A 23,846-nucleotide genomic window follows, 5' to 3' on the forward strand; every position below is an offset into this window, starting at 1 on the left:
AAACAAATAAAACAATAAAACAATAGCTGGGCGATGTTCCTTCAGCCTCATGAGGAGCCTCTTCAGTAGGGCTGGTGAGTCTGGGCCTCGCCCCCTAGGCCAGTTGGAAAAGGTCTTGAGGAGAGCGGCCTTCACGCCTCACAGCTGGGTGATGTTCCTCCAGCCTCATTGTTCTTACTTATAACAGTGGTGGTATTGCTAATGGGCTTTGGTTCAGAAGATGGGACTGGTTAGTTCTGAATGAATATTTTGGAGAAAAAGCATTTTGAACATGAGTACAATAAAAGTCCTTTTAATTAGAAAATACAATATTATCTCACATTCTTTGAAAAATGGTGGAACAAGAAGATTAGTAAATAAAAAGACCATTTTATTCCATGACCCACTATGAATACTGAATACATCTGGGCAATTGTAAAGTTAATTCTCTCTTACATCTTGATATCTCAAATACATTAATTAACCATTCTTTTTGAATTTGCTAATCATTTTTTTTTTAATCTATATATCGCCCCTTAGAATTGCCTTAGAATTACATTTAAGGAAGATACAGTGGTACCTCGCAAAACGAATGCCTCGCAAGACGAAACATTCGCAGGACGAAAGAGTTGTTCGTTTTTTGAGTTGCTGCGCAAGACGAATTTCCCTATGGGCTTGCTTCGCAAGACGAAAACGTCTTGCGCCTTTTTTTAAAAACCGTCAATGTATTCCTATGGGAAACCGTCAATGCACAGTGGTGCTTCACAAGACGAAAAAATTCACAAGACGAAAAAACTCACAGAACGAATTAATTTCGTCTTGCGAGGCACCACTGTACCAAGATGCTCTTGAAATTTTAGCAGTCCCCAAAACAGCAAAAACTAGCTTACCTCACCCTAATTACATAACATACATGGCCTATTGCTCTCTATCAGTCTACCCAAGAAGCGCAACATTTAAGGTCTTAGCTGGTTGCTACAAGTTCAGAACTCATAACTCTAAGAAGCCTCTCTTGGACTCCTATTCCAATAATTTGGAGCTTTCACCACTATAACTAAGCCAAGTGTTACTGCCTGTGTTTTCTGACTGGTGTATAGAGAAACACATGAACCTGACCTTTGAAGAATTTGTATGTAAACCAGTTTTTCACTGACCAGATGTGTGGTCCTTTTCAATGGTAAGGGGAGAGGAAAGTTTTGGAACTCATGAGGGTATATTTTTAAGATCTAACAACCCATATTTTCACACTTTACTTTGCTGAATTTTGTGATTTGAAATCTTTGCTAGGGTTCTCTCACCAAAGAGTACTTGCCCCAAACCTGGATCTTGGTGTCCAGGAAATTCTCCCTGTTTATACTTAATTTTCCTTGCTACCTACACAAATCATCTGCCATAACTCAATCTCTTTCACAATTTTTCAGTCTTAGTAGAATTGTCAATAAATTAATGAACAGATGATCAGAGGGAATTTTTAGAGGTCCGACTGATCATTTCCACTGTTCAGATAAAGCTTTCCAGCACTGATAGCAGACTGGACCACTGTTCTGTTCTTTTCTTCCTCCTTGTATTTATTTTTGCATGCTCTTTTGTTGTCCCATAAATAGACAGAAACTACTTTTGATGAAATAACAGAAGCATGTGCTGGTGTTTTTTTCTAGTCATTTTGTTGTTTTTGATGTAGAGAGACGTAGTTATCATCACAGCTGTAATTATCAATCTGTTGGGTCTCTGGACCGTAATAAAGATTGATTGAATTATCAATCTCGTCATGACTAAGTCTCTCTTGAATAATGTCTCCATAGATTTCCAGACAATACCAGCCAGAGTCTAAACATGGGCATAAAACCCCTTCCTGCCATTCTAAGCAAGGGAGAGGGAAGAGGAAGAGGGGGGATTTCTGCATTTCTCTTTTTTGAGGTGTAAAATAGGATTTTAATCTGTGAATTGGTAGGAAAGTGCTGTTCCTGGCAGAATATTGTACTGAGCGTGGTTCTGAAGCTAAGGTTCATTTTCCAGCTGGAAATGAGGGTGTCGGATGAGAAAGAATATTTGCCTCAGTATGTTGCTGTTTGTTGTGCCCATTCTCTTTCATCTGCCTCATATGGTGTGCAAACATACATGTTGCACCATCCATGATCTGTCCAGAATTCCACATGAATACTACCAACCTGGTGATCTTATTCTTGGCGGACTTGCTTCTCACCTCTTTACCTCTTTTGACAAAGCAGACTTCAAAGAAAGGCTAACCACCCATCAACTTCTTAATACCTTGTAAATACTTCATGTATCAAGTAATCAGGTGATACAGAAACATTCCCCAGCTCTAACCAGGCTTACTGAGAAGCATGTTCCTCTGATTTTAGAGGGATTTCCTTCCAGGCAGAGGTGTCGGGGAGGGGAGAAACCATTTCAGAGCTGAAGAGTTGGCTTAGAAGGAGGGAAATGGAGATCTGAATGTATAGTCAATGAGATGACAAAATCTTTCATTCATGTGTTCTCTCCTCCTCACATCCCACCAAATTTCTTCCAAGAAGAGTTTCACAAGAGGAGCCACAACTTAAACTTACCTACTTTAAGATGGAAAGCCCTTCTCTGTTCTGAATATTGAACTTCACCTCTGAAAGTTTGGGGTGAAGGGTCTTAAAAGCTCTCCTGTGAGGTGATATTCTCATTCCGATGTTCTCATCCAAGTCAGGCTAGTCTTGTATGACCCTCCCAGTTTAAAATGTGCCACAGGTTTGAATATGATGAGAATAACTCCATTAAGCCTGGCTACCTACTTCTCTGCATTTCGATAAAGCTTTTTTGTGGGATCAGATCAATACCTGTAAATAACCAATTTTTATATGTCTAAGCCCAAAGAGTAGCCCGTACACTTTTTTTTTATCTTGTGAGATATATTATTATTATTAATCAGCTTTGTGGTTTCAAAATATTTCAAAATATTTCATGGCTTCTGTTGATGTCTCTGTGTGACTGTCAATGTCTGTAGCCTTCTGCTGCCACTATGGTGCAGGCTTGTTCAATGACAGAGGACTGGTGACAGGGGAAGAGAGGGAATTTCATTTCTAGACAGGGACTGGATCAGGTCCATTCATTCCAATTAGCCTGGGCAACAACAGACAATTGGCTGAAGGTTCTGATCAGCCAAGAAATGGCAGTTAAGCGTCTGTAACTTGAGGTACCACTGAATTAATAAAAGTGAGCTACAAGTATAAAAGTGGGATACAATGTATTCCTTCAGGGGAAACTCCTTTCCATATATAATAGGACACAATTTCAACTAAAATGCTGAAGAATTGTCAAGCCTCCCCCCCCCTTGTTTTAAAAATGCATAGCATATATTTCAAATATATAGCCTGAAATTCTCATTGCAGTGTTGTGCCAAAGAACTACCAGCATATTCTGGCCTTGGTATTTGCTGTCAAGGAGATCAATGAGAACCCCAAGATCTTACCAAATATCACCTTAGGATTCCACATCTATGACAGTTACTTCAATGAAAGGATGACCTATCGGGCTGCTCTGAACCTTCCCTCCACACTTATACCCAACTACAAGTGCGACACCCAGAAACACCTGGTGGCAGTTATTGGGGGACTGGACTTTGATACCTCCCTCTACATGGCAGACATATTGAGCATCTACAAGATTCCCCAGGTAAGATACTGCCTTGGACTCTTCACACTCAATCACCATGATCTTTTCTATCCAAAAACGTTTTGTAGAGTTGTGGCTAAAAAAGGAGGGTGGTCCTGCTCTTCACAAAATGTGTTTCCTGTGGGCTTTGCAATTAAAGATGTCTGCTCTAGGTGGGCAGTCCTATTTCCCCTTCTTAAGCACACTTGCCTTTTCTCTCTGCTCTAGGTCTAAGCAGTGCCTCCCCTGACTTCTCTAACTAGTCTGGTGTCCCAGTGCAGTGGGACTGATGTGATCCTATTGGTATATTGAAGGAGGATTCAATGGCAGGACCAGTTGGTTTCTATCTCAGGCAACAGAATGTTTTAGGTGTGACCTGGCCTCAACCAATAAACCAAGAAGTGTGGGTGGTATGGGAGAAGGTGGCCCTCTAGATATATGAGGTTCAGACAATTTAGAGCTTAAAAAAAGTCAGTAATAGGATCTTCAATAGGTGACTTTCTCTTTATGTTTCAAAATGGTCCTGTACAGAGCTTCAACTGAGGCATGCAGAGAATGGTCTGGATTGGCCAACAAACATTGCACTTTGGCTCATGTGTTGGCAGAAATGTGCCCTCTTTTCACCGAAGGTGAAGGAGGCATGACCTACACAAGATTGGCAACAGCAGCTTACCACTCTATGGCATTTACACCCTCATGCATTAACTAGAGCTAAACATGCTAGTTATATAAGGCTGTAACTTATTGGGGCTCGGGAAACACCACCCCCACCCCAGTCCTGTTTTCCACCCTGCTGACTGAGAAGGTACTGTGTTTGTGGGAGACAGCTCATCTCACCTCGCTTCATTACTCCAGCTCCTCAAAAAAAACCCACCACATTCCATTCTGCAAATTGACATTTCTTCCAACTTGGCTATGGCTTACTGACTGGAGACTTAAGGTGGTCTTTTGCAAATCTGAAAGCCTGCCTGTCAGAAAGAACAAGAAGAAGAGTTTGGATTTGATATCCCGCTTTATCACTACCCGAAGGAGTCTCAAAGTGGCTAACATTCTCCTTTCCCTTTCTTCCCATGACAAACACTCTGTGAGGTGAGTGGGGCTGAGAGACTTCAGAGAAGTGTGACTGGCCCAAGGTCACCCAGCAGCTGCATGTGGAGGAGCGGGGAAGTGAACCCAGTTCACCAGATTACGACTCTACTGCTCTTAACCACTACAGCACACTGGCTGACACAGGAGGCAGCTGTGCACACGTTCTGGCATTTGTGTGTGATTCTGTGCGTCTGTGGTACAATAGAGGTTTGGAAAGGAAGGGAAGGGAAGGTAGGACTTCATAAAATGAACAGGTGAAATGTTGTGATGAAACAAAGGGGATGAAATGGAGAAGGAAAATTAGGGAGGAGGATAGCAGCAGCACAGGAAAGCAAGGAGAATGAACTGGAGACAGAAGATGAGAAGAAAGGAGAGCAAAGCAGGGCAGCACTCCATGGAGGCCAAATCAGCCACCCTCCCAACTTTCTGAAGTCTCCTTCCTGAGGCAACTGGCTCATCTCATCTGTATGGTGGGTAGGCCTTGAATACAGATACAGTCCCTCTTCAACATTTATGAATTATGCCTCTTTATTCCCTTTAGCTCACTTATGGTTCCTTTCCTCCAGAAGATCCTGGTCAAAGCCAATCTACTTCCTTCTATAGGATGGTGCCCAATGAAGCCCATCAGTACACTGGGATTGTTGAGTTACTTCTGCACTTTGGTTGGACGTGGGTTGGGCTGCTCGCTGGAGTTAATGATAGTGGAGAGAGATTTATTCAGACACTGAAAACTCTGCTCTCCCAGAAAGGCATTTGCTTGGCCTTCTCAGAGACAACCCTGAAAATGACACATTTGACTGAGTATTATGTCTTGTATTCCCACTTGATCCAAATCTATCATATTATTATGGAAAGTGAAGCCAAGGTTGTTGTTTTCTATGGAGGAACAACGTCCATGGTTCGCTTGCGAACAATGCTAGCACTAGGTGAAATGGAAAATATCAACAAAACATCTGTGGGCAAGGTGTGGATTCTGACAGCACAGGGGGATTTCACAACATTGACTTACCAAATGAGTTGGGATATGCAAGTCTTCCATGGTTCCCTCTCCTTTGCAGTTCATTCAAATGTGGTACAAGGATTCAAAGCCTTTCTTCAGGTCCAAAATCCTTTAGAGGCAAATGGAAATGGCTTTGTCAAGCAGTTCTGGGCACAGGTATTTCTCTGTTTATTTCCAAACTTCAACACAGAGGAGCAGGCTAGTGAAACCTGCACTGGAGAGGAGAAGCTGGAAAATCTCCCTTCGTCTGGCTTTGAGATGAGCATAACAAGCCACAGCTATAGCATCTATAATGCTGTTTATGCCACAGCACATGCTCTACATGCCATGTTCTTGTACAGGACCAAATACAGGGCAGCGGTGGAAGGAGGGATGCAGGAGCTTCAGAAACTGCAGCCTTGGCAGGTAATGCCTATCATAACATACAAGTTATTTGACATGGGCAGTGAAATGTTGAAGAGTACACTGAAAATATTCAAATACTGAGTGTAGACTAGGATCCTCCACTTAACGTAAGCATAGAATTCACTTGTAGGTTGAGTTTCCCCAGAGCCAAAAGGCTTTGTTGCCCATTTCCTCCTAAAGTGAACGAAAGTGACATGGACGAAGCCTGGTAGGACAGCTTACTCCATGGCATTAACCCCCTTCATGCGTTGAATCAGATGTCTGCATGATGGTTATATGAGGTCGGTTACCCTACGATTCTCTTCCATAGGGTGGGAAATATCCAGGCAGTGGGAACTGAAAGCCATGGATTTTTCTCTCATTTCTTCTTGGTTGGGAACGCATTAGGATTTTCCCTATAGGAGAGAAAGGAAATCATTGGCTCTCTCTGTGAATGCTCGCCTTACGAACCAATTCCAATGAGTAGATTCTGTTTGCTTAGCAGTCCCTGCCAGTACTGAACGTTGGAGCCATCCTGAATGTCAGCAAGGAGAGACATATGCATAGTTTCTATTTTTCTTCCAATGCAGCTCCATCCCTTCCTTAGGACTGTCTCCTTCAACAGCTCTGCTGGAGAAACAATATCTTTCAGTGAGAGGAGGGAAGTACAAGCTGGCTTTGATATTACCAACATTGTCACTTTTCCAAATAACTCCTTCATGAGAGTCAAGGTCGGAAGGGTGGGTGGGGAGGCTGTCCCAGGCCAGCTGATTTCCATTGATGACAACAGAATGGTGTGGCACCAAAGCTTTCACCAGGTGAGGCATAATTCCTACATCCATGAGAGACAGGAAAAGAGAATATCTTTAACATTACATTCCAACAGATCACGCTCCATTTGAGATATTTGTTCCCCAGATTTGTCAGGTTGAGTACACTTTTTGTAAAGCATGAATAGAAAAATGAGTAGTTTGGCTCTGAGTTTGGAATAAGTATTTTAGTGTCTTCCTATTTCTAGTTGGGGGTGGGGGAAAATAATACTAATTTCTGTGTGCTAAAATGTTTATATGTTTATTTTAATGGGCAGGTTCCACCCCTTTCGCTATGTAACTCAAATTGCCCTCCTGGTTCCAGAAAGGAAAAGAAGGAGGGGGAGCCATTCTGCTGCTATGATTGTGCTCCATGTCCTCAAGGCAAGATTTCATCCCAGAAAGGTAGGAGACACAATATATACACGGTGCTTTTCAAATGTATAAAGGAGACACCTGTGGTATTTCTATTTTAACCTCAAGAGTTTCACGCTGGTAAAATTTGTAGTAGCTATCCAGAACATCTGAAATCTGAGTATCTTATTTTCTCTCCAGATATGGATGACTGTGTTGGGTGCCCTGAAGATCACTATCCACAGAGAGACCAATCACAATGCATTCCAAAGACCATCAGCTTCCTGTCTTTTAAAGAGCCTCTGGGGATGAGCTTAGCATTGTTTGCTCTTTCTCTCTCTTTTCTTACAATGGTGGTCCTTGCCATCTTCATTAAACATCAGGACACACCACTTGTCAGAGCAAACAATCGGGACCTCACCTACACTCTCCTCACTTTCCTCCTGCTCTGCTTCCTCTGCCCATTGATCTTCCTCAGCCCTCCAGAAAGAGTGAGCTGCCTGCTCCGACAAATGGCTTTTGGCCTTGTTTTCACAGTGACTGTTTCTTGTGTTCTGGCCAAAACGATCACGGTGGTTCTGGCCTTTGTGGCCACCAAACCAGGATCCCGAATGAGGAAGTGGGTGGGGAAAAGACTGGCAAGCTCCATTGTGATTTCTTGTTCCTTTATCCAAGTGGGCATTTGCATTGTATGGTTAGGAACCTCTCCCCCATTTCCTGATTCTGACATGCAGTCTGCGATGAGGGAAATCATTCTAGGCTGCCACGAAGGGTCAGTTGCCCTGTTTTACTGTGTCCTGGGCTACATGGGCTTTTTGGCCATTCTCAGCTTTGTTGTGGCCTTTTTGGCCAGGAAACTGCCTGACAGCTTTAATGAGGCCAAATTCATCACCTTCAGCATGTTGTTGTTTTGTAGTGTTTGGGTCTCCTTTGTTCCGGTCTACCTGAGCACCAAGGGGAAATACATGGTGGCTGTGGAGATCTTCTCCATCTTGGCCTCCAGTGCTGGTTTATTTGGTTCCATCTTTGCTCCCAAATGCTACATCATTGTGTTGAGGCCGGATTTGAACAGCAAGGAGAAGTTAATAAAGAAGAAATAACAAATTAACCTATCTACTCTGTTTATTTGTTCTATCATAATATGGGTAAATTAATCTCTCTTTTTCTACATTGTATACTATGTTTTATCTTATCTGTTATAATTCCTATGTGCAATTCCTTTAAAAATCCTCTGTGGTCTCTCTGACACAGGGATTCCCAATGCTTTTTTGACCTTATGGTGCATTTGAAAAACTAAGAAGCTGGCAGAGATATTTCAACTCTTTTTTGCTAGCTAAGGAAGCTGCAGGCATTCAGACCCATGCTTAATCAATTGCGAATGTTTGAGGCTTCCTCGAGAGTTGGTGCATCTTTTGTTTATTCTCACTACCTATTTAAAGCAGTGGGAGACATTATAGTGACCCAGAGGGCCTTTAAGTAACTTTGACACCCCTGCAATGTGCTGTCTGAAATGTATAAGATATTATTGGACTTCGAAACAAAGTATGAACAAGTAAAATCCTCAATGATACATTGGGCAATAGATATTGGTCATAATATAGATATGTAAGCATGGGAACGATTGTGGAATATGGATATAAAATTTATAGCATGTTATGGTCTAAGTGAAAATTATATGAAAACGATATATTTATGGTATCTAACATTGAGTAGATTGGCAAAAATATATAAATCTAAATCAAATAAGTGTTGGAAATGTAAAGAGAAGGTACTTTTAAACATATGTGGGGGGGTCTTGCTGGGAAATTATATATAAAGAATTGAAAAGGATGTTTAAAATAACATTTGTAAAAAAAACAAAAACAAAAACAGAAGCTTTTCTTTTGGGAATTATAGGGACAGAAGTTATTCATGTATGGGATTACAGCGGCAAGAATGTTACTCACCCAAAAATGGAAAGAAGGAGAAGTCCCAGCAAAGGAAGAATGGATTCAAAAACTTATGGAACATGCAGAAATGGCAAAACTTATCGGAAAAATAAGAAATCAAGATAACAAACTTTTTAGAAAAGAATGGAAATGCTTCATTGAATATTTACAGATAAACTGTAAACAGATAAGAACACTGGCATGATTATTGTAATTCACCTCTGTGAATGGTGATGGCATTAAAATATCCTGTTCAATAAAAAAGGAAGAAAGGGAAACCAGGGCTGGATCTAGACAAAGCAAAAAAGCACTTCAGGAAAACGTGTTGTAAACTTTATACAGTGGTACCTTGGAAGTTGAACAGAGTCCATTCCGGAAGTCCTTTCGACTTCCAAAAGGTTCAGAAACCAAGGCACAGCTTCCAGTTGGCTGCAGGAAACTTCTGCAGCCAATCAGAAGCTACGGAAGTCACATCAAAGAACATTCGAAAACCAGAACAATCACTTCTGGTTTTCAATCATTCGCAAGCCAAAACGCTCGACTCCCAAAGCATTTGAAAACCAAGGTACGACTGTAAAGGAAATCATGTTGGCGAAAGATGGAACTCCACAGCACCATCTGGTGTCACAGTGTTATAATGCATATAAAACACTTTTTCTTCACCCTTGTGGCTGAGTCCCAGATCGTGTCAAAGGTATCTTATTTGGAGATGCCTTTGATTAGTCACCTATGGTATGTGAGGCATTCTGATATGGCAGTGCTCCAGATGTTATTAACCCAAGGCTCTATTGGTATATTAGAAGTTTCCTCCCTTGGGCAATAACTAGTCTAGTTGCTGTGAACAGGAGGGAAATTTATTCTTTAGATTTAAGGGTAGAATTTGGAGTCAAAACTAGTGATAAACAAAGGGAGGGAGGTTTTGGAACTAACAAGGTCTTGTTTTAAAGATTTAAAAGCCTATACTTCCATGTTTACTTTAATGGATATTTTGTGATTTAAAATCTCTGCTGGGATTCTCTCATCAAAGTGTATTTACTGCCCCCAAACCTGGATCCTGGCCTTCAGAGAATTCTCGTTTAATACCTATTCTTCTTTGTCACCAACACAAACCACCTGCGAAACTCAGTCCCTTTCACCATTCTTTTGCCTGTCTTGGTAGGATTCTCAGTAAATTAATGAACAGATGTTTGAGTGGGAAATTTTAGGAGGTCTGATAAACTATTCCACTGGTCAGCATTAATAACAGACCCACTCTTATGTTCTTTCTCATTGGTTAATACAACATGTACTTTTGTTGGCCCAAAGATGGACAGAACGGAACATTACGAGCAGGTTTTCGTGCCACCTGTTTGATGGACCTGATGTGAAGAGCCCTAGTTATTATCTCATCTGTAATTACTACTCTTGTCATTATCCCTTGGATAATGTCTCAATAGATTTCCAGAGAATGCCAGCCAAAGACTAAATATAGGTATAAAAACCCCTTGCTGCCAATCTAGGAGAGGGCAGAGGAAGAGGAAGGATTTCTGCTTTTCTCTTTGTCAGGTTGCAACAAAGGATTTTAATCTGTGAATTGGTGTGGTTCCTGTCAGGCAGAATATTGTGAATATTGTACTGAGCGTGGTTCTAGATGGCACTGAGGGTGTGTGATGAGGAAGAATATTTGCCTCAGTATGTTGCTGTTTATTGTGCCCCTTCTCTTTCATCTGCCACATATGGTGTGCAAACAAAGAAGTTGTACCATCCATGATCGGTCCAGAATTCCACATGAATACTACCAACCTGGTGATCTTATTCTTGGCGGACTTGCTTCTCACCTCCTTACTGCTTCTGACAAAGAAGACTTCAAGGAAAGGCTAACGACCAGTCAACTTCTTAATACCTTGTAAAGACGTCATATGTCATGTAATCAGATGTCACAAAAACATTCCCCAGCTCTGGCCAGGCTTACTCAGAAGCAAGTTCCACTGATTTCACTGGGATTTACTTCCAGGCAGAGGTGGGGGTGGGTGGGGAAATTGTTGCAAAGCTGAAGAGTTGGCTTGGAAAGGGGGAGGTGGAGACCCTAAATCTATGCTTTCTTAGGCAGCAACCCTAAGCAGGGACGTAGAAAGGAGGGCAGTCTGCCCCGGGTTCCATCATGGAGTGGAGTGTCAAAAAGGAACAATAACTGCCCTACTAGGATGGTTCATAAAAAACTTTTTTAAAAAAATGCCTGCTCCAAAGGTCTTATCTTACTACACTAGGGATTATATAGCTATATCTGAAATTTAATGCATATCAGTTAATATCTTGACCCTCCTCCACGAAAATAACTGTTTCCTTGGCCATTTTCATATGTCGTGAAGGCTGAAATTTCAATTCAGTGGAGCCAAAACCCAATCCATCCTGTAGATTTAAGTATCTGTCCACAGTCGCCTCCTTGTTATCAGAGGTCCATAATCCACATTCCTTTGTAAGAAAATATGAAATAGCGTAAAACTATTTTTGCAGGCCAATTTTTTTTAAAAAAAATCAATGTGTGGGAGGGTGGTGACAAGAAATTTTCTGCACCGGGTACCACCTGACCTTCCTATGCCTCTGACCCTAAGTATGCTTTCTGCATGGCCTCTGTTGATGTCCGGGTGTGACTGTCAAAGTTTGAGGCCTTGTGCTCTTAATGTGGTGTAGGGCTATTTGGTGATGGCTTCTTGGTGAGAGGGGAAGAGAAGAAGGGGGGAAAGAGACAATTGCATCTAATATTTATAGATAGGGCCTGGTTCAGTTCCATTCACTCCAATTGGCCCGGGCAACAAATGAAGGTTCTGATCAGTGAAGAAATGGCAGTTAACTGTCAGTCGTGAGAAGGAACATGTGGCAAAGACCAGAGAAAGCTGAGGTGAAAGTAAACAGACAAGGCTATTTATCCTCAGTGTGCTGATAATATTTTGAGGTGAGCATCAGAACAAATGAGCTGGTGGAAATTTCAGGTTAGGAAGCAGATTTCTTAAATCAATTCAACTGTCCAACCAGCCAGAAATACAATTGGAGGCTTAAGTGGCAATTTGTATCTAGCAGTTGTTTAATCAATCTGTGAGAGAATTGGGCAGGAGTGGAGGTTTAGGGAATCTGGTCAGAGGATGGTGTCAGCAACAGCATCACTTGAATCTCGTTCAGGTACATGTAGGACCCCTAAGTAAATATATGTACAGTGGTACCTCAGGTTAAGTACTTAATTCGTTCGGGAGGTCCGTCCTTAACCTGAAACTGTTCTTAACCTGAAGCACCACTTTAGCTAATGGGGCCTCCTGCTGCTGCTGCGTCGCCGGAGCACGATTTCTGTTCTCATCCTGAAGCAAAGTTCTTAACCTGAGGTACTATTTCTGGGTTAGCAGAGTCTGTAACCTGAAGCGTATGTAACCTGAAGCGTACATAACCCGAGGTACCACTGTATTTCCTTATTAGAGGGGGGGGGAGATTCAAATCAGTTCACATTAAATGTGAACCTACCAGATTTCTCATGCTCTAAAAAGATGTTGAAATCAAAAGAGAGCCATCATTTGAAATTCACCCTTCTCCAAATTTTAGTGTACTTCTCCAGCCAAACAATGTATACAAAAATGCGTATCCTGGGGTAAAATGACCCCAAAATGCATGTATTAGAGAAAGTGTTATACAAGTGGAATACAATGCATTCTTTTAACAGAACTTGTTTTGCAGATATTTGTATATTAGGGCACAATTTCCAGTGACATGCCGAAGAATCATCATGTGGCCCTTAAAAAATGTATAGCACACATTTGATACAATTGCATACAATGATACAGCATAAAATTCTCTGTGCAGTGTGTTGCCAAAGAACTATCAGCATATCCTGGCCTTGGTGTTTGCTGTCAAGGAGATCAATAGGAACCCCAAGATCTTACCTAATATCACATTGGGATTCCACATCTATGACAGTTACTTCAATGAAAGGATGACCTACGCGGCTACTCTGAACCTCCCATCCACACTTGTACCCAACTACAAGTGTGACACTCAGAAACTTCAGATGGCAGTTATTGGAGGACTTGACTTTGAAACCTCCCTCCTAATGGCAAACATCTTGAGCATCTACAAGATCCCCCAGGTAAGATCTCCCACTGGAGACTTCTCACTCATTCACCATGATCTTTTGTATCCAGAAAGGTTTTGTATAGTAAAAAATAGTTGTGACTGACAAAGGAGAGTGATTCTGCCCTCGACAAAAAGTGTTTCCAGTGTGCCTCACACAATTAAATAAAATGTTTAGCATAAAGCTGTCAGATAGTATTCCCCCCCCCCTCATATATAATTTTTAATAAGTTTTACAATTTTATATTCAACACAATAATCAATGCTACAAAAAGTAACATATGGATTCCCATCTCCCCCACCCTTCTCCCATGCCTTCCCTCAATATCTTCTTCTGGTTCTTTAAATATTTCCTTATCCTGCCTGTCTTCTTCTACCTTGATTTTGTAATCTTTTAATTAAATATTGTTATATTCTTATCGTTTTGTACCATGTTTTTTCCAGTTACCATATTTTTTGCCCTATAGGACGTACTTTCCCCCCTCCAAAAACGAAGGGGAAATGTGTGTGCATCCTATGGGGCGAATGCAGGCTTTCGCACCGACCCCTCTCGCTCTCCAGGCTTCAGGAGAGCCCCACCGCCAGCCCCACAAGCTCAGGGGACAGCGGGGAGGCGGAACACCGCCATTCCGCTGTCCCCCGACCTGGTTTGGAGGCTGACGGGGAGAAGCGTGCTTCTCCCTGCCGCCAGCAGCCCCGCAAGCTCGGGGGACAGCAGGGAGGCGCAGTGCGCCATCCCCCTGTTTCCCGATGTGGTTTGGAGGATGGCGGCGGGGAGACACGTGCTTCTCCCCGCCGCCAGCTCCGCAAGCTCGGGGGACAGCGGGGAGGCGAAGCGTGCCATCCCCCTGTCTCCCGATGTGGTTTGGAGGCTGCCGCCAGCCCCGCAAGCTCGGGGGACAGCGCGGAGGCACAGCACGCCCAGGCTTAGCTTCGTACAGCTCTTCGCAAGCCGTGGGAGCCCGGCGCTGGGCTCCCACGCTTGCGGAGAGCTGCATGTTCTGAGAGCCCGAGCTTCCCCCGACCCCAACCCCATGCCTGGGGGGGGGGGTTTGGAAATAATTCCCCCCCTTTATTCCCCCCCCCAAAAAAAATTGTGTCCTATGGGCCGGTGCGTCCTATAGGGCGAAAAATACGGTACATCTTACACTTTGCTATTTTCCCATTATTACGTCTTCATTTTTATGCTTGTTTTCCTAGTTGTAAGTGTTTACTCAAACCCTGCTAGTGAGTCCACTTCTTTACAATGTTTCTGTAAATACAACATAAATGGCTCCCAGTCCTTTTTAAAGTGTCTATTCTCCTTGTCTCTTAGTTTCCCAGTTAGCTTCACCATTTCAGCATATTCCATCAGTTTTTGTTGCCTTTCTTCTTCCGTTGGTATCTTGTCATCTTTCCATCTTTGAGCTAGTAGCATCCTAGCCACTGCTATAGCATACATAAATAATTTCTTCCACTCTTTTGGCAAGTCTTGGCCTGTAATGCCTAACAAAAACACTTCTGGTCTTTTAACAAAGGTTGTCTTAAACATTTTTTTCTTTTCATTATAAATCATTTCCCAATAACTTTTGATTATTTTACAGTTCCACCACATGTGATAAAACGTGCCTTCACCTGTCATATAGTATTGACCCTTCAGCAACATTTAAGCATGTTTGCTGTAGGTAGGCATTCCTCATCCCCTTTCTTAAGCCTTTTCTCTCTGCTGGGTGTCTGAGCAGTGTATGCTACATGCTTCCCCTGACTCCTCTAGCTAGTCTGGTGTCTCAAGCGCAGTGGATGATGTGATCCTATTTGTTGCACTGAAGTAAGATTCAGTGGCAGCAGAATGTCTGGTGGAACCTTTCTGCAACCCAATTCTGCAATTTCTGCGAATTGGGGTGCATAACTGAAAATATTAAAAGGAAACCCAGATTGCAATCCAGAATCTTGTGGTGAGCCTCTGCTCCTGTTTATTCTGGCAAATCATCACACTACTGGAAGGATTAGTAGAGCACCTGCAGTGAATGTAGAAGGTCCTAGGCTCAGTCTGTGGCATCTTTGATTAGGTCTCCTACCACTCCACATAATCAGTGGCGAGCTAGATGGATCAATGGTCTGACACAGCAGTAGGCAACTTCCTGTGTTCATCTGAGGCATTTAGCTGTGGGATGCTTTAATTCACAGCAGTAACAGTAGCAGGAGGGGGTAGCAGTCATAGTAGGGTGGGTGGGAGGGAGAGACAGCACCATGCACTAAGTGCCTGAGCTAGAATTCATCTCAGGATGCTTCCAGGCTGTTACTATGTTTGAATAAGATTCAGTCACATACCAGCAAATTCAGGTTATGCAGTTAAAGGTGATCTGGAGGTTTTGTGAGCAACCCCCCCCCCCAAGTGATGCCAACTTGAAAAAATATGGGGGGCAGACAAGACCCCTCCTGCAAAATGACACAGTGCGCACACACCACTTGAATGGTGATGCCCATCACCTGTGGGAGGGGAGGGCAGCCCCCTCAAATGTTTTATTGGGGAGTCCAAGGGACCTCAGGCCCAAGGCGTTGGCCCCTATAGTGTGGCATAACATTTGCTTGATGCCGCGTTGTTCAGAAGAAGAAGAAGAAGAGTTTGGATTTGATATCCCGCCTTTCACTCCCTTTAAGGAGTCTCAAAGCGGCTAACATTCTCCTTTCCCTTCCTCCCCCACAACAAACACTCTGTGAGGTGAGTGGGGCTGAGAGACTGTGACTGGCCCAAGGTCACCCAGCAGCTGCATGTGGAGGAGTGGAGACGCGAACCCGGTTACCCAGATTACGTGACTACCGCTCTTAACCACTGCACCACACTGGCTCTCAGTGCATTTCAGTGGGTTCAACTAGATGACTCTTGTGTTCCCTTCCAACTCGGCAATTCTAGGATTCTTTGAAACTGCCCCACACATTGTGGCCCTTGAGCGGGACTCTGTGGGTTAGGGGTTTGACAGAGGTAGGGAAGGGAAGTTAAGACAACATTAAATGAGAAGGTGAAATGCTGTGGTGAAGCTGGGGGCAGGAAAGTAGCAGTGCAGGAAAACAAGGAGAACAAACTGGAAAGGGAAAGGGAGTAGGTGGGAGAGGAAAGCAGGACTGCACGGAAACAAAGAGAAGGAACTGGAGAAGGCAAAATGGGGTGGGGAGAGAAGAGGGAAAGAGGGTATGCAAGGAGGCAGAGGCTGACAAGCACTCCATGCAGAAAAGATCTGCCACCCTCCCAGTTTTCCAGGGCCTTCTTTCCTGCAGCAAATGTCTCAACTCACCTTATAATTAGTCAGGAAACGCATGCCCAATCAATTTATGGATTATGCCCCTTTATTTCCTTTTAGCTCACTTATGGCTCTTTTGCCCCAGAGGATGCTGGTCAAAGCCAATCTACCTCCTTCTACAAGATGGTGCCCAATGAAGCCCATCAGTACACTGGGATAGTTGAGTTACTGCTGCACTTTGGTTGGACGTGGGTTGGGTTGCTCGCTGTGGATAATGACAGTGGAGAGAGATTTATTGAGACCCTGAAACCTCTGCTCTCCCAGAAAGGCATTTGCTTGGCCTTCTCAAAGAAAACCCCCAAAATCACATATTTGGCAGAGTATTATGATCTGCAGTCCTACTCAATCCAAATTTATCAAGCTATGATGGAAAGTAAAGCCAAAGTTGTTGTTTTCTATGGAGAAACAATCTCTATGACTGACTTGAAAGAAATGGTAACACTCGGTGAATTGGAAAATGTGACCAAGACATCTGTGGGCAAGGTGTGGATACTGACAGCACAGGTGGATTTCACAGCACTGACCTATCAAATGAACTGGGATATGCAAGTCTTCCATGGTTCCCTCTCCTTTGCGGTTCATTCAAATATGGTGCAAGGATTCAAAGCCTTTCTTGAGGTCCAAAATCCTTTTGAGGCAAATGGAAATGGCTTTACCAAGCAGTTTTGGGAACAAGCATTCCTCTGTTTATTTCCAAACTCCAATACAGAGGAGCAGGCCAGTGGAACCTGCACTGGGGAGGAGAAACTGGAAGATCTCCCTTCATCTGGCTTTGAGATGAGCATAACAGGCCACAGCTATAGTCTCTATAATGCTGTTTATGCCACAGCACATGCTCTACATGCCATGTTCTTTTCCAGGACCAAATACAGGGCAGCGGTGGACGGAGGGATGCAGGAGCTTCAGAAATTCCAGCCTTGGCAGGTAATTCCTTTCATGAGATATATTTTATTTGACATGGGAAATGATGTGTAAATCAGCATTCTAAAAATGTTTGAGCACTTTGTGTAGGATCAGATTCTCCCCTTGTTTGCAGAGAAGTTACTCATGAAGGAGTAGCACAGTGTAGGATCAGAGCGTCCCGCTTACAGTTGTTAAACAGGAGGATCCAATCCTGCAAGGCGCTGTGTTTTCGTGAGCAGCTGTCTTTGCAAAGAAATTGTTAGTGCAGGGTGATCCGATCTCGCACTGTTCTGCTCCTTCACAAGCAGCCTCTCTGCATATAAGTTAATCAGAAGATCCGATCCTACACTGAAAAGCAGGCCCACGCAGAGAGTGGAGCAGCTGGGTACACTTGCCCTGTTCATCAAAAAGCTAAGCTGGTCACGGGGCCCTGCCAGGGCTTGCTGAACTTACACTATCATGCCAAGAACACCATGTGCATCCCAGCTGCCCCATGCCTTAGACAAGCTCTACATGGGCCTCCTGATCAGAAAAGGGGAGAGTTGGCAAGGCATGTTCTGCAACTGAGGAAAAATCTAGGGAAGAGCAAGCACAGCACCCACAGAGGTTGTCCCTGACCAGCAAAAAACAAGTAATGAAGAGGACTTAGTGAATTTCTTTAAAGCTGTTTTTTTGTATCTTAGCTGAGATCATTAAGGAATGTCGTTCTTCTTGGAAATCCCGGGAAGCCAAGACCCAAGTTTTGGGTAAGGAAACCATAGAGATTTAACATGAGAAAACATGCACCGATCAAAGCACAGAAATATAGGCTGCGAAACTTTCAGATGTGCTCTTTCCAGTGAATCCCACTGAAGGTTATAATATAGTTTACTTACATAATTCTTCAAAGGCAACATTCATGTGCTTTTCCATATAGCAGTCAGAAAAATCTGCACAGGCAGTAAAACATAACTTGATTACAAAATGGTAATAGTTCCTAAACAATTGGTATAGAAAACACTAGTTTCATATTCCATTCTTGTCTGAAACAAGAGAGGCAGATTAAATCCATCTGACTGGAGGGAGCAGAGAATTCACACTTAGGCTGAGTAGGAAACAGGATTTGTTACCCATTTCTTCCCAAAGTAAGGGAGCCTGGCAGGACAGCTTACACCATGGTATTAACCCCTTCATGCTGAGTATATGAGGCTGGTTGCCCTCCTGCAACAGCGGCAGATATCCAAGCAGTGTGTCCTAAAAGCCATGGATTTTTTCCCTCATTTCTTTTTGTTCCAGAAAGCATTGAGATTTTCTCCATAGGAAACAATAGAAATCATCAGCTCACTAGGCAAATTCTCAGCTTACTAGCCATTTATCAGGGATGGCTTACTTTCGCATAGCACTATCTATGTGTACTGACAGTCTGGAGACATCCTGAGTGCCAGTAAGGAAAGACATTTACATGACTTCATAGTTACTATTTTTTCTTTCAATGCAGCTCCATCCCTTCCTTAGGAGTGTCTCCTTTAACAACTCTGCTGGAGAAACGGTATCTTTCAGTAAGAGCAGGGAAGTAGAAACTGGCTTTGATATTACCAACATGGTCACTTTTCCAAATAACTCCTTTGTGAGGGTCAAGGTTGGAAGGGTGGACGTGGAATCTGCCCCAGGCCAGCAAATTTCCATTGATGACAACCGTATGGTGTGGCACAGAAGCTTTCACCAGGTGAGGCATAACTCCTACATCCATGAGATACAGGAAAACAGAACGTTATTGCACTTAGAGATCATCAGTTCAGCTCATCCCTGGTTTTCCAGCCTGATTCAAACATTTTCCTTTGCAGTACCTAAGAAAGTAAGATGAACTTGTGGAGTCAGGCCAATGGCCCATCTTGTCCAGCATAACACCAATGGCCAGCCTTGTCCAACATCTGGATATGGCATAAAAATGGCTGTTGGGCTGGGGCTTTCTCTATCCCATGGTTTTTACATGAGCCTTTTGTCAAGAATAAGGTGTTTGTTGCTCAGGTGGGAAGGAAGCAAGGGCCATGTAGGTTTGTGGGTAGCTGCCCTGTGTCACCAACCATAGAATGAGGAAAGGGGCTTCTTAGATTGTGGAAAACTCAAAACAATAAATAAGGGCAAAGGAATAAATAAAATCAGCTGTCCCCCAAGAAGACGTGCTTGGCACCTTCTCTACATATCTTTAGGTACCATGTAAAAACATTCCTATTCTCTCAGGTGGTTATTGTATTGAACTATGTATGGCCAGGGGACTTGGGTGGCGCTGTGGGTTAAACCACTGAGCCTAGGACTTGCCGATCAGAAGGTCGGCGGTTCGAATTCCCGCAATGGGGTGAGCTCCTGTTGCTCAGTCCCTGCTCCTGCCAACCTAGCAGTTCGAAAGCACGTCAAAGTACAAGTAGATAAATAGGTACCGCTCCGGCATTTCCATGGGCTGCTCTGGTTCGCCAGAAGTGGCTTAGTCATGCCAGCCACATGACCCCGAAGCCGTACGCCGGCTCCCTCGGCCAATAAAGCGAGATGAGCACCACAACCCCAGAGTCAGTCACAACTGGACCTAATGGTCAGGGGTCCCTTTATCTATGTATGGCCCACCAGATGCCTGCTGGTAACCCACAAGCTGAACATGAATGAGCACAAGACCACTCTTAGACTTGTAGATCATTCTTGGCACTACGCCTCAGTCCTCTCCAAGAACCATGAGTTTTTACATGTCCTATGACTGAAGAATTGGAGATGGAGCATGTGTTACATTATGTATGGAGACAATGGGGGCAGGGCTGGTGAGGATGAGACCCCAATCCACTTCCCACCTTGAGCCCTCATGCATTCTTTCTGAATGCCGAAAGGGGGCTCAAAGAGAGTCAGTTTCAGCATTATTTTTTAAAACCATGAATAGCAGAATAAGTAGTTTAGTGTCTTCCTGCTTCTAGCTGCAAGGAAAAGGAAGCCAAAAGTGCTACTAATTTCTGTGTGCTAAAATATTTATGTGTTTCTTTAAATGGGCAGTTTCCACCCCTTTCTGTGTGTAACCCAAATTGCCCTCCTGGTACGAGCAAGAAAAAGAAGGAGGGGGAGCCATTCTGCTGCTATGATTGTGTTCCTTGTCCTCAAGGCAAGATTTCATCACAGAAGGGTAAGAGACACAAGATAAATACTTTTCAAATGTAAGTTATATTAGAAGTTGTAGAGAAAGTTAATTAAATAATTAGTATTAGGTGTGTTTTTGTATGCATTGTTTGTTTGGAGAATCTATCACAAATTTTTAGAGAATTACACATTTTGCAGGGTAACTATACTTTGGTTCATGTATTGGTTCAAGGAGTACAATTTAGATAACTTTCCCATTCAAATAGCAACAAAACCAAATTTCTCCTCCATCCCTATTTATAGATAGCCCCCATAATGCACATTGTCCTAAAAGGAAAATGTTTGTTACACATGACCTAAGCTCTTCCCATCAAAAGGTTCTTTTCGATGTTTAGTCAGAATCTCATTTCTTGTAATGTGAAAAAAGGAGACATCTGTGATATTTCTAATTTAACCTTAAGAGTACCATACTAGCAGCTTAGTAGTTGCTCACCAACACTTTTGAAATAAAAATGCATTACTTTCTTTCCAGATATGGATGACTGTGTTGGGTGCCCGGAAGATCACTATCCACACAGGAACCAATCGCAATGCTTTCCAAAGACCATCAGCTTCCTGTCTTTTAAAGAGCCTCTGGGGATGAGCTTAGCATTGTTTGCTCTTTTTCTCTCTTTTCTTACAATGGTGGTCCTAGTCATCTTCATTAAACATCAGGACACACCCATTGTCAGAGCAAACAATCGGGACCTCACCTACACTCTCCTCACTTTCCTCCTGCTCTGCTTCCTCTGCCCATTGATCTTCCTCAGCCCTCCAGAAAGAGTGAGCTGCCTGCTCCGACAAATGGCTTTTGGCCTTGTTTTCACAGTGACCGTTTCTTGTGTTCTGGCCAAAACGATCACGGTGGTTCTGGCCTTTGTGGCCACCAAACCAGGATCCCGAATGAGGAAGTGGGTGGGGAAAAGACTGGCAAGCTCCATTGTGATTTCTTGTTCCCTTATCCAAGTGAGCATTTGCACTGTGTGGTTAGGAACCTCTCCCCCATTCCCTGATTCTGACATGCAGTCTGTGATGAAGGAAATCATTCTATGCTGCAACGAAGGGTCAGTTGCCCTGTTTTACTGTGCCCTGGCCTACATGGGCTTTTTGGCCATTTTCAGCTTTGTTGTGGCCTTTTTTGCCAGGAAACTGCCTGACAGCTTTAATGAGGCCAAATTCATCACCTTCAGCATGTTGTTGTTTTGTAGTGTGTGGATCTCCTTTGTTCCAGTGTACCTGAGCACCAAGGGGAAATACATGGTGGCTGTGGAGATCTTCTCCATCTTGGCCTCCAGTGCTGGCTTACTGGGCTCCATCTTTGCTCCCAAATGCTACATCATTGTGTTGAGACCTGATCTGAACAGCAAGGAGTGCTTAATAAAGAGGAAATAGCAAATGAGCATATCCTCTCTGTTTTTTGTTCTATGATAATATGGGCACCTACATCATATAATTACCTTGCATTTTATGGCAGGTATCCTTTGGAAATCTATATTTAAAAATTTGTCTATGTGTCCTTTGTTACATCTGAATCAAGAAACTCTTTTGGATATAGTTTTTGTTTTGGACTTTGAGTGGGACAGATAGCTTGAGTCATTGGATTCTCCTTTCACCACATTGTATAAAGAGAAGAACATCAATATATTTATATATAATGATGGAAGAAAAACACCCAAAATAATAAATTGTCTTCAAAAATTGCCAACAGAAGAAAATGCCTGCTGGCTTTGAGAAGGGGCAGAAGAAGCAGTTATCCTCCATGAACTTAGAATAACAAAATGAACACTAGACGATAAGAATTTCTAGTTTGTTTGTATAGAAACACAAGGATTGTTTGCTCAAAGCTATAAGGCCCAAGTTTAGAAGATTGGAGCATCCAGCTCAGACATACTTTCTTGTTGGGGGAAAAATAATGAGTTTGTTAACCCTTCCTTTCCTGGAACATGCAATCTTGCCCTGATTCTGAGGCATTTATCTGCAGAATGCTTTCATTCCCAGCAGTAGCTGGAGGAGGCAGCAGCTGTAGTGGGAGGGGGAAAGAAAGCATCATGCATCAAGTGCTTGTTCTAGAATCAAGGTGACCTCTGTGAATCTCAGGATTCTCCTGGACTGTCAGTATTTTTGAGCTGAATACGATCACATATCAGCAAATTCAGGTTCTACAGTTAAAGCTGACTTGGAAAGTGTGGGATAATGTGTGCAACACCCTCTAACCACCTGACAAATGAATCAGAATGAATACTAAATGAACAGCTGGCATTGTCCAACTACCCCACAAACTTTGTAGAAACCCATTGGAGTAAATATTCAGATAGACTATCTGGAGATGCCCTCAAAGCAATACTGGGCTGCTGGCTTCTCATTCTTTTGTACTGTTAACAAAAAGATCTAGTAAACACTGAATTGTGTACATTTTATGCAGTGAAATTGTTCACTATTTGTAACGGTTAATGCACCATGGGCATAATCTAGGAAGAGTTAGTCTTGGCTAAAGCTCATTTAAAGTTATGGAGTATGACCCGGGCTACAATTCTGAGACTGCTTTCTTGGAAGTAAGTTGCACTGAAAGAACTTTTGAATAAGTAAGTTCTCAGCTGAGCTGCTGCTTTTATTAAAGCCCCTTCCGAGCTCGAGAGGAGGGGGGGTTGCGGGCCACCCCATCCTCCGAGCGGTGGGATCCTAGTTGGCGTACTTCAATAGGACTCCCACAGCTTGTGGATAACCCTTCCCGGTCCACATGCCGGGTAGTTGATATAGGAGCCAATGCCTAAGGCCAATACCTTCCAATTCATGTAATCAATAAAGTTGTGGCCTTTTTATGCCCATTAACCTTAAATAACGTGTCACATGTCTTTATTTCACTGGGGGGAGGGGTCTCACCATGCAATAGCCAGTCTTATTGATTTCTGGTATGTGTGTTACCTTTACAACATGGTATGTGTGTTACCTTTACCTGGTATGTGTGTTACCTTTACAACATTGGTCTTTTTACCAGGCTTGTTTTTATAAGATGGGACGGGATGCATCCGAATGAACAGTTTGGAGAAAGAACATTTTGAACATGAGTGAAATTCAGCTCCATTTTATTAGGAAATACAATACCACCACACTTTATTTGAAAAAATGTCAAACAATAAGATTGGTAAATAAAAATTAGAATTATATTCCACGACCTGCTTTGGATACTGAATACACCTGGGCAATTTTAAAGTTTCATCTTGATACCACAAGGATGTTATTTTATCATTTTCTGGCTATT

At 43.0% G+C, this 23,846-nt stretch overlaps 2 protein-coding genes across 9 annotated transcripts in view; both read left to right on the forward strand.

Annotated features, from left to right (window-relative positions):
- Positions 1-23,183, forward strand: part of LOC310661755 (vomeronasal type-2 receptor 26-like) — a 55,065-nt gene extending 31,882 nt beyond the window's left edge. Inside the window, exons 1-7 of one of the 8 annotated variants that reach the window (XM_083408149.1) lie at positions 3,619-3,639; positions 7,226-7,305; positions 13,008-13,290; positions 16,613-17,476; positions 18,933-19,160; positions 20,468-20,594; positions 21,081-23,183. In XM_083408149.1, coding sequence (XP_083264275.1) covers positions 7,274-7,305; positions 13,008-13,290; positions 16,613-17,476; positions 18,933-19,160; positions 20,468-20,594; positions 21,081-21,979 — 2,433 coding nt within the window. In that variant the 5' untranslated portion in view covers positions 3,619-3,639; positions 7,226-7,273 and the 3' untranslated portion in view covers positions 21,980-23,183. Of the gene's footprint in view, positions 1-3,618; positions 3,640-4,858; positions 6,113-6,681; positions 6,910-7,178; positions 7,306-7,455; positions 9,294-13,007; positions 13,291-16,612; positions 17,477-18,932; positions 19,161-20,467; positions 20,595-21,080 lie in introns of those variants that run through there. The other 7 variants (XM_083408148.1, XM_083408146.1, XM_083408147.1 and 4 more) reach the window with 7 other exon arrangements.
- Positions 501-4,480, forward strand: LOC310661800 (vomeronasal type-2 receptor 26-like). The gene is made up of 3 exons (XM_083408271.1): positions 501-555; positions 822-2,250; positions 3,357-4,480. The coding sequence occupies exons 2-3, from the start codon at positions 2,015-2,017 to the stop codon at positions 3,844-3,846; spliced, it is 726 nt and encodes a 241-aa protein (XP_083264397.1). The 5' UTR covers positions 501-555; positions 822-2,014; the 3' UTR covers positions 3,847-4,480.
- Positions 23,184-23,846: the final 663 nt, after the last annotated feature.

This window comes from Podarcis tiliguerta (genome assembly GCF_965153285.1).
Source record: "Podarcis tiliguerta genome assembly, chromosome: 13".
In the NCBI taxonomy this organism is placed as follows: Eukaryota; Metazoa; Chordata; class Lepidosauria; order Squamata; family Lacertidae; genus Podarcis; species Podarcis tiliguerta.

What these genes read in the sequence shown, in the direction of transcription:
- LOC310661800 (XM_083408271.1), top strand. Translation starts at nt 2,015, where the DNA reads ATGAGAAAGAATATTTGCCTCAGTATGTTGCTGTTTGTTGTGCCCATT. An exon ending in CATCAACTTCTTAATACCTT is followed by an intron (nt 2,251 to 3,356) that starts GTAAATACTTCA and finishes TTCTCATTGCAG; the next exon opens with TGTTGTGCCAAAGAACTACC.